Genomic DNA, 14,471 nt, shown 5'->3' with positions numbered 1-14,471 from the left:
AACATGAACCAATTGGAGCATTAAAATAAAGAAATAAATTACAAAAAAAAAAAAAACCCAGATGACCTTTTATTTTTTATTTTTTTTAAGATTTTGTTTATTTATTAATGAGAGACACAGATTGAGAGAGAGGCAGAGACACAGGCAGAGGGAGAAGCAGGCTCCCTGCAGGGAGCCTGACATGGGACATGATCCTGAGTCTCCAGGATCACGCCCTGGGCTGAAGGCGTTGCTAAACTGCGGAGCTACCCAGGCTGCCAAGATAACCTTTTATAAAAAATAAATGGAAAAAATAAAAATAAAAATAAAATAAATAAATAAAAAATAAATGGAATTACACTCGTAGGTGTTAAAGAGGGCTTAAGTGGAAATGCTAAAAATAAGAATGCATGCATGAATAACCATGGTTTTTATACTTATTATTTCATTTATTCTCAGGAAAGAGAGAATTTTGAATTTACTAGAGTTTTAGATGTTATTTGACTTCACTTTATGGTGAATTTAGGCAAAGCAATAAGTACTTTTTAATTTCCTCCCTGCCCTAAAATTACCCTTAATTACTTACATCTCTGTATCCATCCACCAGATTCCCAGAAATGTCTCCTGCTATGTCTCTACAACCAGCTGGGCAGAATTTGCTGGAAAAAGAAAATAATTTATATTTTATTAAATTATACTTAAACTAAAAAGTATTATACTTAAGTGTATTTTCTCTCCTCCATAGAACATGCAGGAGAGAATATGTTGTTCTATTTTTTAATTATTTAAAAAAAATTTTTTTAGAGATTTATTTTAGAGAGAGGGTGTACCCACACACGTGAGCTGAGAGAGGAAGGGCAGAGGGAGAGGGAGAGAGGGACTCTCACGCAGACTCCCTGTTGTGCACACAGCCTGATGTGGGCTTGACCCCAGCACCCCAAGATCATGACCTGAGATGAAATCAAGAGTCAGCCACTGAACCATCTGAGTCACCATCCCAGGCACCTCAGGAATATGTTGTTTTAATGACAGATCGGAAATCTGACTTGTGAAAACACAGATTAGTCTAAAATGTTAACTTGAAGGCAAGTTTTACACAATAATTATTTGCTTTATAAGGATTCATTATAAATTCGATCACACAATGAGTTTCTCTAATGCATCGTAATTGATTTTTTTTAAAAGATTTTATTTATTTGTTCATGAGAGACAGAGAGAGAGAGAGAGAGGCAGAGACATAGGCAGAGGGAGAAGCAGGCTCCACGCAGGGAGCTCAATGCGGGACTCGATCCTGGGACTCCAGGATCACGCCCTGAGCTGAGGGCAGGCGCTCAACTGCTGAGCAACCCAGGGATCCCCGCATGAAAATTGATTGAAAGGTGTCCAAAATATTTTTTTATTTTTATTTACTTTTTTAAAGTTTATTTATTTATTTTAGTAATCTCTGCACTCACCATGGGGCTCAACCTCATGACCCCAAGATCAAGAATTGCATGCTCTTCCGACTGAGAAACCAGGCACTCCTCCAAGATATATTTTTGAAAAAGAAAGTTTCTAAACACTATATGTAGCATGATCTTGTTTTATAAAAAGATGTTTAAAACATATAAAATAACAACTTGGATTTTTTTATGAATATAAAGAAGACAGGAAGACTATCTCTGCATTCTCTTCAAGAGTAGTATTTTGAGAGACTTTCACTTTCTGTGCCATGTGACTCTAATATCTTGCTTCAGCCTCCTAGCACTATCCAACAGGAACTTAATGGAGTCCACATATATAAATTTAAATATTCTAGTTGCTACATTAAAAAGGCAAGAAGAAAAGGCAAAACTAACATTAATAATACATTCTAGTTAACACAATATAATCAAATTTTACCATTCTACATATAATTAACAGAAAGAAATTGTCGTTAAGATATTTCCAGCCTTTTTTCTTTTGTACTAAGTCTTCAAAATCTGCAGTTTATTTTATACTCCTACCACAGCTGACTTTGGACTAGCCACAGTTTAAGCGCTTGATAGCCACACACAGCTGGTATTAGATAGGGATGGTCTACATTAGTTAAAAATTACTTTTGCAATCAGAAAAAAAAGTATATATATATTTTTTCAGGTTTATTGTGGTAAAACTGAAAAATTGTAAGATATTTCAAGGGTATATTGTGATGATTGGGTATATATTACCCAACTAGTAAATTAACCTATCCATCAACTCACATATGTTAATATATAGATATATATATTTAAATATATATATATAATACATTTCTTTTTGGCAAGAACATTTAAGTTCTACTCTCAGCAAATCAATTATACAATACAGAATTACCAGCTATAGTTATGGTACACATAGATTCTCAGACCTTATTCATCTTAGGGCTGCATACATCAATCAAAAACATGAATATCTCTGTATCAAACACATGACTAGTCATGTTAAGTCTAATACATAAAGACTAAATAGACTCCTTAATTTAGTTCCATTTTGTTGTCAAATGAATTTAGGGTTGCACTAATCAGTTACAAAAACCTTTTGACTTTTTTTTTAAGATTTATTTATTTATTTGACAGTGAGAAAGAGAACCTGAGTGGGACAGGCAGAGGAAGAGGGAGAGAGAATTTCAAGTCGACTCCACGCTGAGCATAGAGCTGCAGCAGAGCTCGATCTCACGACTCATGACCTGAGTTGAAACTAAGAGTCACATGTTTCACTGACTGCACCACTCAGGTGCCCCAAAACTTGTTGACTTTTAAAGCTTTCTACATTTCACAATTATAGATGAGGGAATGTGGACCTGTACTAGTCACCACACCTCATCTTATCTAAATACTACAGAGTGGCTGGACCAGGGCCTAGATGACCTGGCACCATAATATCACCCTGCAGGCCCGAGTATATTCTGTTCTGCAGGGAGACAGGAAATGACCACTGATGCCCAGAGATCCTATCACCACTGGGACTCTAGAGGTATGGCTGGAAAGATCTCAGAGAAAGTTGGCATATGTCCATAATGACAGAATGGCAACTGGGACGTCTGGGTAGCTCAGCGGTTGAGCATCTATCTCTGGCTCAGGGCGTGATCCTGGAGTCCAGGGATCAGGAACCACATCGGGCTCCCCACAGGGAGCCTGCTTCTCCTTCTGCCTGTGTCTCTGCCTGTCTCTGTGTCTCTCATGAATGAATGAATGAATGAATAAATAAATAAATAAATAAATAAATAAATAAATACATAAATAAATCTTTTAAAAAAGAAAGAACAGCAACTATACAGGGCAAAGATAATTATTGGTCATTTTTATTGTCTATTTAAGTTATTAGTCATTTTCATTTTTGTTTCTCTACTAGACTTAATATTAGTTAATGCTAGAATTGATTCTGCATGTAAAATAATCTCATTAGAATGTCTGAGTTGGTCAGGACCATGGACTCTTGGGTCTGACTCTGGGTATACTCATTAAGTGTGTAGCCCTGGGCAAGCCACTTAACTGCTTTGAGCCTCTCTTTTCAGGAATGACAGACCCTACCTTGCAGGCCTATTACAACATCCACATGAGTTATTTATATGCAAAGTCCAGGGAGCTATGACTGGCATTAAGAAAGTGCTCTAAGGAGTTATAGCTGTTGTTACTAATGTTATTGACAATCCTCTCTGGGCCAGTGGTTTTCAACAGGGAGTGGATTTTGCCTGCCCTGAAAGACATCTAGCAACATCTGGAAACATTTTTGGTTATCACACCTGGCACATAGAGACCAGAGGCCAGGGATACCGGTGAATATCTAACAATGCACAGAACAGCTCTTCACAACCAAGAATCATCTAACCCAAAATATCAACAGTGCCAAGGTTGAGAAATCCTGCTCTAGATGACTCTTACTTTATAGACAAGGAAATGTACATCCAAGAGATTAAGTAATTTTTCCAACGAAAGTAAAGCTGGGAATCAAAAATTTCACCTCCTATTCTCAGTAGGTTTTTCCTTTGTGAGAAAGAAAAACTGAAATCCCTCTGAAAGTGAAGGAATTACAAAAGTCACTTCCAAATGCTGGCCAGGTTAAAACACACACACACACACACACACACACATACACAGACACACTCTAGACTGCACTATGGGTCACTGGTACCACAGTAGAACTCAGAGGTCAGCAATTACAGCCCATGGGCCAAATCCATGCTGCTGTTTATTTTTGTAAATAAAATTTTATTGGAAAACAGCCACACATATTTGTTTACATATTGCCCTGTTTTTGCATTACAGCAGCACGAGAAACTATGAATAGATGCAAAAGAGACTGCATTGGCTGTAAACTCTAAAATATTTACTATCTGGCCCTGGACAAAAAGTTTATTGAACTCTGCTATATTAGAAATCACTTCAAATATTCTTCATTGCTTGGAACAAAAACGATCTTTAAAAGATTAAATATAAATAGTACTTTATCTGGTTTAATGTGAAGGAACACAAAATGTCCAGCAACATATGCCTGCAACACCGTATTTACCTGTATTCTGTCTTCAAATAATGGTTAGCTCGTTCCAAGCATGTTATTAAATCTGTCATAAATAAAGATAATTGCAATTAGAAGACTGAATGGAAGTTAAGACTCATGCTCAAAATTTTTAAAAATAATTTTAAATAAAAAAGGATTTTTAAAAAGCATTCACTATCTAGTTATTATCTGAATTTTTCCACTTAAAAATAAATCAAAACTGGGAACACTGTCTTCAGGATTTAACATTTCTCTTTTCCACCCCAACCATGGTTTTTCAGCAATCGTCCAGTGAATTATAACAGAAACTACTTCAAACAGAAAAGCCAACACTGGTTCATTACTATCCACCCACATGCCTGCAAAGATCATGTGTATAATAACCTTCCTTGGCAAGAGGAAAACAATTTCAAAAGCCTGATACGGTTCATAAAGAAGGTTCAGGAATATTTTAGTTTAACAATTTAGCTAGTGGCATCTGAGTGAGCATGGAACTACATATTTACTGAGAATACAGCCTTTCCACTTTAATCAGTCAGGACCAAGGACTTAAAAAGAGGATGCTCTTTGGAATACAGAACTGAATGAATGCTCAGCAATGGGCATGCTAAGATGCTGTGGATTTTAAAGCATTTAAATCAACCTAGGATAGTTTCCAAAATACTTCACACTTGCTGCAAGTAGTTCTTTCTTTCCTTAATATTTTCAGTAGTTCTTACGAAGCAACAGACGGTGACCACTGGCCATGCTGGGGCCTGCTGGGATTGGCCAGACTTGATTGGCTGAGAGGGAAACTAATGGTGCACCCCCTTTCCAGAGCATTTCTGCCCAGGGACACTGAGAGCAGAAAATCTGGGCACTTCTGGGACTCTGGGCAGACATGGAGTGCACTGCACAGTAATCACTCTGGAACACAAGAGGCCTGGATGGGAGGCCATGCTTTCCTCCGTCATCAGTTTCCTGTTCAAGTGTTAGCTCCATGGTTAAAGCACACTGTGACAGCCCATGTTGGTGCACTGGTGTGAGCATATGTGGGGGGTGGAGGGCAGAGGGGGCACTGGTTAAAAGGCTTGCCCTCTAAGCTGAGGAAGGTTGGGGGAGGACTTCAGAAAATAGCCAGACCTTAAAATCACCCCAAAGACACAAGGTTTCTAGAAAAATGAGATCCACCTTCACCCACAAAAGTCAGCTAATCAATCTAACATGTTTGATAAAAGTATTCTGAATTCTGATCTAACTGCTTACAAAGACTTGCATTCCTCTCTTCCTTCACATATTCTGTATCTGAGGTCGCAATTCTGTCCAGAGATGGTGATAAGTAGCAAGAGGAATTCTTAGACCCAAGTTTACAGATCTGTGTTGATTCTTCTACTATACCTGGATGGTCACTGCTGGCATAGGTCAGCAAAAATCCCCGCCCTGAAATGTGGGATCCACTTGCAAAGCGAACAGTGACTTCATTCGTGTTCAGTAGGAGTTCTTTGGGAACAGCCATACTTCCACAATACGGTCCTAAAAACAAAGCACACTTTTAGCACATTCAAAATTTAGACCAGCACAAAGGATTAATATATGGTGGGTTTTTTTTTCCTTAAAAGTCAAATTTAGCAGACAACACATATATACAATTATAATTGTTACTCAACTGAAATTTTGCTTAATATGGGAACTGATAATTAGTGCCTAAATGTAGACTTGATTATACTGACAAGCCAAGGGGAGAAGTGGCTAATTCCAGATAAGCAATAGGCTAGAGCTAGTTAATTATGAACAACCCAAGGGATAAGTTTTAGTTTTTGTAAAGAAGACTAACAAAGGTCGAATACATTTGGTAGTCAAGAAAATGTCACAAAGGTGATATTCTAGGGGCCTCCTAAATTTGCTAGAAGAAACTCACAAATTTTCTTTTCTTTGAGGAGGTTTTCAGAATTAAAAGACTGTCCAATGCATGCTAACAATCTTATTCTCATGCAGTTTACACATGAGAATAAGATTATTATTTCTCTCTTATAGGACCTTCTGGTTAATCTGCATAGTTCGTTTTGATTTGGAAAATTAAGTTTATAAAAAAAATAGAAAAACTTCTAAAGGCTTCTGAAATACTACAGTATAAATTATGCAATTAAGAGTATAACACATTGTTTCTAGAACAAATGAGTTAAAAAGCAATAGGAAACTCCATAGGGATCCTTGGGTGGCTCAGCAGTTGAGCAGCTGCCTTCGGCCCAGGGAATGATCCTGGAGCCCCGGAATTGAGTACCACATCGGGCTCCCTTTATGGAGCCTGCCTCGCTCTCTCTCTGTCTCTCATGAATAAATAAATAAATAAATATATATATATATATATATATATATATATATATATATATATTTTAAAGGAAGCTCCATAAATTTTCAAAGAACAAAATTAGATTTGGAACTAAAAAAGAAAAAAATAGACCTTCCTAAGACTACTCAAGTTAAAGTCTAGTTTGTAAATAGTCATCTTGAAAACCACGTATGTAAGACATAATAATTCTAAGAAAATAGAGATTAGCAAGCAAATTTTGACAACAAGAATTCTTTATTAACTTCTCCCCAATAAAACACTATGGAAAGAGTCATCTGCAACATCAGGCAGCAGTCAACAGTGACAAAATCAGGTTAAGGAAGGAGGAGGAGGGAAAGAAAAAGGTCCAGGAGAGGGTCATGAACCCAACTAAGCATTCCTCTCCTGCTATAAGAACCAGATTTCTCTTTCGTCCTGTCCAGGTCTCACATGTGGAAGATGTAACCGAATAAAAGAGAAATGTAGAGTGTTTACCGTCATGCTTTAAATCTCTGTCGTTCCCTATTTTTAAATTATAGTGAAATCCAAATTTAAAAAGATGACTTACCTCTTTAGAGATACTCATTATATATAATTACTTACATAAGTTAATACTAGCAAACTGTTTAGAATAGTAACCAGCATATAATGAGAGCTGTGGAAGTGCTTAGTAGTTACTAGTAAATAGTTAAATAAATGAATGACTACATTAAAACAAGCAAATAAATAATGTCTGTTTTCCTTTTAGACTGTGTTCCATAGGGTTAGAAATTTTTCTATCCATGGGCACCTGGGTGGCTCAGCCAATTAAGTGTCTGCCTTCAGCTCAGTTCCTGATTCCAGAGTCCTGGGATCAAGCCCCATGTTGAGGCTTCCTACTGGGTGGGGAGTTTGGTTCCCCCACCCCTACTCCCACTCCTCTCCCTGCTCATGCTTGCGCACACATTCTCCCTCTGAAATAAATAAAATATTTAAACAAAGAAAAAAGAATTTTTCTATCCATCACTTTATGCCTAGCAGCTTGTACAATACCTGGCATGTGGTGGCCTTCCAAATATTGTCAGAATTGAGATGAAGTTAAATGTTCTTCTATTTAAAACACTTTTGAAAAGCCAAACCTGATTATAAAGATGTATTAAACATTTAATCTTGGCATTTTAAAATATCATGAAGTCAGGAAGAGGAATGTGAAAAAGCAAGACAGGAAAGAAAATCATTAGTGTAATAAATATACAGATGTTCAGGAACTTTAATAGTGCTCACAGCATGGTAGAGAAACATTTTATACTAAATCCATTTTTATAGTAAAGTAGAATGATAAGCATTTTTCCAAAATTAAAGTGAGTCAGATTAGAAAATCATAGATTTTACGATTGCAAAACTCGTACTTGACTTTTGCAACTTAGTTTGTTTTACATAGGTTTGAAAATTCCTTTGTTCTCTGTCCAGATAAGTGAAGATACTTGCTTTGCAAATCTAAGAATGAAAATGAAATAACTAGTAACTTGTTGCTATTGGCAAATCAGATATTTTTCTAATCACATTTATCTTTTCCAAGAGGAAATGATAATGTGTATATATATATATTCCTCTCCAAATGGTGATAATGATAATCTCTCCTCAAGTTTCCATAGCATTCCAATGAGTCCTAATAAAAACAGTGAGGTAAGCAAGTCTAAATTGATGATCAGTGAGAACTTGTTTGGATTTTTTTAGTTGAAATATATTTGATATATAACACTGTAAATTCAAGGTATACTTGAATTGCTTATTCATTTGATGAATAAGTCATTCATTCATATTCATTTGATACATTTTTATGCTTTAATATGATTGTCACTGCAAGGAATAATTAGCAACTCCATCATGTAACATAATTATTTCTTTTCATGGTTGGAGTAATTAGGTTCTAGTTTCTTAGCAAGTTTGGTGATTATACAGTTGGCCCTTAGAGGTGCCTACGCCCATGTAGTTGAAAATCCATAGATAAGTTCTGATTCCCCAAAAACTTTTTTTAAAAGATTTTATTTATTTTAGAGAGAGAGGGCAGCAGAGGGAGAGGAAGAGAGAGAATCTCAAGCAGACTCCCCACTGAGTATGGAGCCCAAGGGAGGGGGGAGTGCTTGACCCTAGGACCTGGAGATCATGACTTGAGCCCTGAGCTGAAATCAGCAATCAGATGCTCAACCAATTGAGCAACCCAGGCTGCCCCCCTGGACTCCAAAAACTTCATGACTAATAGCCTACTGTTGACCAGAAGTCTTACTAGTAACAAAAACAGCACATATTTTGTATGTTACGTGTGTTATATACTGTATTCTTTTAATAAAGTAAGCTGGTGAAAAGAAAGTATTAAGAAAATCATAAAGTAGAGATAACACATTTATGGTACTGTACTGTAAAAAATAATTCATGTTTAAGTGACCTGCCTAATTCAAACCTGCATTGCTCAAGGGTCAACTTTAATTCAATACTGTTGTCTAAAATATATATATACACATTACTCTATATTCACCACACTGTGAATTAGATTAGGGCATATCTGCTACTCATTGTAAGCTTGTACTCTTAAATAACATCAACCTATGCACCCCACCTCACCCCAATCCCCTGGCAACTATGCCCTTTTACTCTCTGTTTTTATTAGCTTAGCTTTTTTAGATTCCACATATAAGTGCTGTCACACTGTCCTTGTCTTTCTCTGGCAGACTTATCTCACTTAGCATAACGCCCTCAAGGTCCATTCCTGTTGTTGCAAATGGCAGGATGTCCTTTTTTCCTCATAGCTGAATAATTGGAGTTTTTTCCTTTTGGATTTTTATGGAACAGTTGAAAGGAAAGGTTGCAACACTACATATATTTTACACAAAGAGATAAGAGTGCATGTCATCACACTAAGTTGTCATACAATAGATATAATTTCCTACATCAAAAAAAACACACAAGTATAGTAAAACTCCAATTTGGTTGTATCCTCCCAAAGTCATGATGGGAATGTAAATATTCCTGGAAGAAGTTCAAAGATAAAATGTAAACACACAAACTCCTTTAATCACCGTTTACACCCACCCCCACCCCCCAGGCACCAATCTCTCTCCCATTCTTTTCTTTTTTCTCTCTCTCTCTTCCATTCTTACCAAAGTACTGCAAAAAAATGTAACTAAACCCTGGAGGGGATAGGACACACCCTCTACATATCGACACAACATTAAGAGTTACTGGTTCATCATGGAACAACCATCACAATAGCAGGAGGCTGCAGTAGGCCAGCTTCTAGGCTAGAAGTCCAATGTTGGCTGTGGTATCGCCTACGGCCAAACATCTAATTATTTCCTGTCTGAAGGCCTGACGGATGGATCCCTTTTCACAGAATGGAAGTTAATGACTGCATTCCTAGAGTTAAAAGGGAAAAGATGAAAATGGGAAAACATGAGTGGCAGTGAGAGGAGAAAAATAATGAATGGGAAAGCAGTGAAGGATCCGACTGGCCTGTCCCAGGCAATGTTGTCAGCTCTCAGCTGAACTCTGTTGAGGATTCTTAGCTCTTCTTATGAAACAGCCTTTCTCCACCCACGCCCGGCCACACAATGTACTTCACTGTTAGAACTCTCCAGCAAGACTTCAAACAAGGCTCCACCCTTAGATTCCTACATTCACAAAGACGATTCCGAAGGAAACCCAGATGACAGCTTGGTGACTTCTAACTCTGATCGTGGTCACGGCCACTTCCCAGGCAGTGTTCCTGGACTGGGAAACCTTTCTCAATTCACAGTCAGACGGAACCCCAGTCTTTCTAGGGAGGTGGGGGTGCGTCTTAAGAACTTCAGCAGACCCAAGCATAGGCCTCCCAGCTCTGTATGGGTGTCTGCTTCACAACCAGCAGTGCTGTGTGTCTTGCGGCCCTTGGACTTGCGAACTCCCACTTTCCATCTTACTTTGTCATCTCCGATTCCCATCAGGCTGGGGCACAGCAGAAAGGCAGTTCATCAAGCAGGCAGACAAATCGGGGCAAAAGAAATACCTCTACCTTTTGTGAAACATCATTGGTAGCCCTGGATTGTGGGAAGAGCTATGAGTGATACCAAATGGAATGGTACTGTGGCATTTGGCACCAGACATGAGACCAGGACCTAGCAGACAATGGACTGATTCCTTGGACAAAGGAGTAAAAGGCCAGGAACCGTAGGAGCTGCCTTCAGCGAGCACAGTAGGCCAGTTCGTCTCAACACATCCCTTGTTTGGAGCTACTGTTCCATGAGCAGCCGAGGAGGAAACCCTTTATCTTGCCATGTGTGAATAGAAGAAAACTGCCCTACAAGGAAGAATAAACTGCCCCCGAGCCAAGCCCAGAATCCTCTTGCTTCTCTGGCAATCTGACAGTGCATTCATCCTGCAATTTATGCTACTACCACATTCTCTGTGGACTGTCGGAGACGCCACATTACAAGGCAATAATAGGTTAATAACTGCTCCAAGCCATTTGGGGCAATTATATGCTTTTCATCTTGAAACTGATGAAGCAAAGTTCTTGTTTCATCTGTGAAAGGGAGATGTTTAAAGAGTGGCGAGCATACCATTAAGAAGAAAGAAGAAAATAAAAGAAACGAAAAGAAAAAGAGAAAGAAAGAAAGAAAGAAAGAAAGAAAGAAAGAAAGAAAGAAAGAAGAAAGAAAGAAAGAAAGAAAGAAGAAAGAAAGAAAGAAAGAAAGAAAGAAAGAAAGAAAGAAAGAAAGAAAGAAAAGAAAGAAAAAGAAAGGAAAGAAAGAAACCAGACACAAACCCAGAGATCCCTCCCCATCCAAAAGCGTACTGTCAAGTGGTGAAAAACAGACACCTGACTCTCGGGAGATCTGTCATAAATCAAATTAAACAACAAAACAACATCCTAGCAACTTTCATTAACCCACCAACACTCTCTGAAACGCATATTTAATTTCTCATGCACGGGAGGAACATGCCCAAGAGCCTAAGTGACCTTCCGGGGAGAGTCACAGCCACATGGCACACAACCAGCTGCCAGGAAAGTGGTAGCTGGCGTGGCCCAGATTTGTGCTCAGAGGCGTGCTGATAAAGCAATCTCCAGAAATGCTGAAGCTGCAAACGCCTTTACACTTGTGTCCATTTTCCATTTGTTTTTTTTCCAATGCAGTCAAATGGCACAGTCTGTCCTTGCTTGCCAATTGCAAGAGGGTCATCGTACAAAATTACAGAGTTTTCAGGGCCATTTTCTTTGAAAAGGAGGGAAATTAGCATAAAAAAGGATATTCCTGGACTATGCTATTAAAACCATAGTCACGGAAGAATGTAAGTAGTATCCCTGGAGAGTTTTGGTTCTGGTTCCCAGACAAAAATCAGTGACAGATGATAAATGAACCAGGCTGATTCCAAGACAAAGGTGTGGCTTTCCTTGGGGCTATGGGACTCAGGTCAAGACACTGACACTAGAGCTCACGACCCACCTAGGCCATTACTTCTCTGCCTACAAAAGATAGTAGTTACTGAAACTAAGTCACAGCATCTCCAGGGAAGGGTTTGGGAAAAAGGAAGAGGGCCATAACTTTTTTTCCTTGAGGCTTATAGTTATGTCCATGAGATACCTTGTGTGGAAGATTCTGGCCCATGTACATTGAAGATGCTATCTGAATTCTATCATGGCATGAAAGACGAAACAAAGTAAAAGAAAAATAAACAAAAATCAGTCCTTCTCAAGAGCATCTACCCAAGTAGACCCAATCAGAGGAGATCGTACTTCTGAGATCCCCAAACAACTTTGCACAATCTAGGAATTTCTTTAAAGGTCTTAAAAAAAATTTTTTAAGTCATAAGAATTTTGCAATCTTCATGATATGTCTGGGAAAGATAAACCAGTTATGAAATAGACACTACCAATCTTGTGGGGGGGGGGGGTTCTGTTTCAGAGTTTTAAGAAATCAACAGACAAGGCATAATGATTAGATCCTAAGGCAGTAGGCCAGATATGTATCTTTCTGGTCTTTCTGAAAATTATCACAGAAATCTTGTTGCAAATTAGGAGTCAAAACCCTTAGCATCATTTCATACTTTTCCCATTTCTCTTGTTCCTGGTGTAATATAAATATTAACAGTTGGCTTCGCGTTGCTGTACTTCTAGATCACTGACCATGGTTAAAAAAACATTGGGAGTGGAGGTGGAAATACAGGAAATGGAAGAGAACAATTCTCGAACTTCCTGGTTTTTCTATACTGCAAATCACTTAGCAGACCACAACCAATTCAACCAATTTACCATTAGGTTCCTGGGCCAGCTGGTTTCTTCCTATTCCTGACCACGATTCCTCCTGAAGGATTTTGGTTAAGAAGCATTTCTTTCAAACCTTAAATTTACACTGGTACTCTTCCTTTGAGGGATTTCTCAATGACCCCATCTTATGTTCAGGATACCCCTGTGGGGAGACCTGGAGAAGTTTCCATCTCTTCCAGCAAATGACAGATAAAACTACAGCTCAGGTTTTCTTATGCACAAGCCATTGGATCAGATGGTTTCTGTCACAAAGAATTGGGACATATTTTATAGGGTTTAAAAGTGGAGTCTCTGGTATCAAATGCCCAGACTCGCATCCCAGATCTAGGAAAGTGATAACCAAGTTACTTGACCTCTGTGAGCTTCAGAATCCTTAGGTATGGATGTTAATAAAAGGCCCTGCCCTCAGGACTATCATGACAGTTAAATGGGTTAGTAAGTCTAAAGAACTAAGCCCAGTGCACAGCATTTAGCTGAATGCTCAAGTGTAAGAGCCTTGTACAGGGCTTTATGGTCCTTTCTATATAATAAGCAGAGTCTTAAAATTTTATGTAAACAAAGTCTTTTTTTAAATGCAGAGGGAATAGGTATAGATAGGGAATCTTATAAATCCTCCTACAGTATGAATATCTTTTTAGATAAAAGATAAAAAGAATTGGGGATCCCTGGGTGGCGCAGCGGTTTGACACCTGCCTTTGGCCCAGGGCGCGATCCTGGAGACCTGGGATCGAATCCCACGTCGGGCTCCCAGTGCATGGAGCCTGCTTCTCCCTCTGCCTGTGCCTCTGCCCCTCTCTCTCTCTCTCTCTCTCTGTGACTATCATAAAAAAAATAAAAATAAAATAAAAAAGATAAAAAGAATTTTATCTTTTGTAAAAATATAAATTTTTTTTAAGAGAGAGAGAAAGAGAGAGCAGGCATGTGAGCAGGGAACGGGGATCGGGGTAGGGGCAGAGAGAGGGAGAGAGGAAAATCTTAAGCAGGCTCCACGCCCAGTGCCGATGCCTACACGGGACTCAATCTCATGACCCTGAGATCATGACCTGAGGATATATGTTTGCCAAAATCAAGCTACATGCAATCAGATTCATTAAATATTCAATGAGCATCTGTAATTGCAAGACTATGCTAAGCATCCAGGGATACTGAAAAAATGAATAAAATGCAATTCCTTGCTCAGGGAGCCCTATATCTGGTAGAGAAGCTAACATAATATCTCAAATTGAGATTGGTGTTCTAGTTAAGGCCTAGAGAATCAACATATGCCCCAGGGAGGGAATGACTGGAGCTGCTGGACATCAGAGAAAGCTCTGGGGCTTTGGGGTAAGTAGCAATGAATATGGTGCATGTGTGTGTGTGTGTGTGTGTTAGAAGGAGCAGGAAAAGAGACTCGTGGAAGGAGTATTA

General features: G+C 38.6%; 1 protein-coding gene across 2 annotated transcripts in view; it reads right to left on the bottom strand.

Annotated features, from left to right (window-relative positions):
• DCBLD1 (discoidin, CUB and LCCL domain containing 1) overlaps positions 1-14,471 on the bottom strand; it is a 99,185-nt gene that overhangs the window by 55,168 nt on the left and 29,546 nt on the right. For both annotated transcript variants that reach the window (XM_077900840.1, XM_077900848.1), the window contains exons 3-5: positions 5,854-5,988; positions 4,489-4,540; positions 566-638 (exon numbers count right to left, since the gene is read on the bottom strand). In XM_077900840.1, the coding sequence (XP_077756966.1) occupies positions 566-638; positions 4,489-4,540; positions 5,854-5,988 (260 nt within the window). The remainder of the gene's footprint in view (positions 1-565; positions 639-4,488; positions 4,541-5,853; positions 5,989-14,471) is intronic.

The sequence above is a fragment of the Canis aureus genome, chromosome 1 (genome assembly GCF_053574225.1).
Source record: "Canis aureus isolate CA01 chromosome 1, VMU_Caureus_v.1.0, whole genome shotgun sequence".
Taxonomy (NCBI): Eukaryota; Metazoa; Chordata; class Mammalia; order Carnivora; family Canidae; genus Canis; species Canis aureus.
Note: the sequence above shows the minus strand (reverse complement) of the source record. Positions and strands in the feature narration are given on the sequence as shown.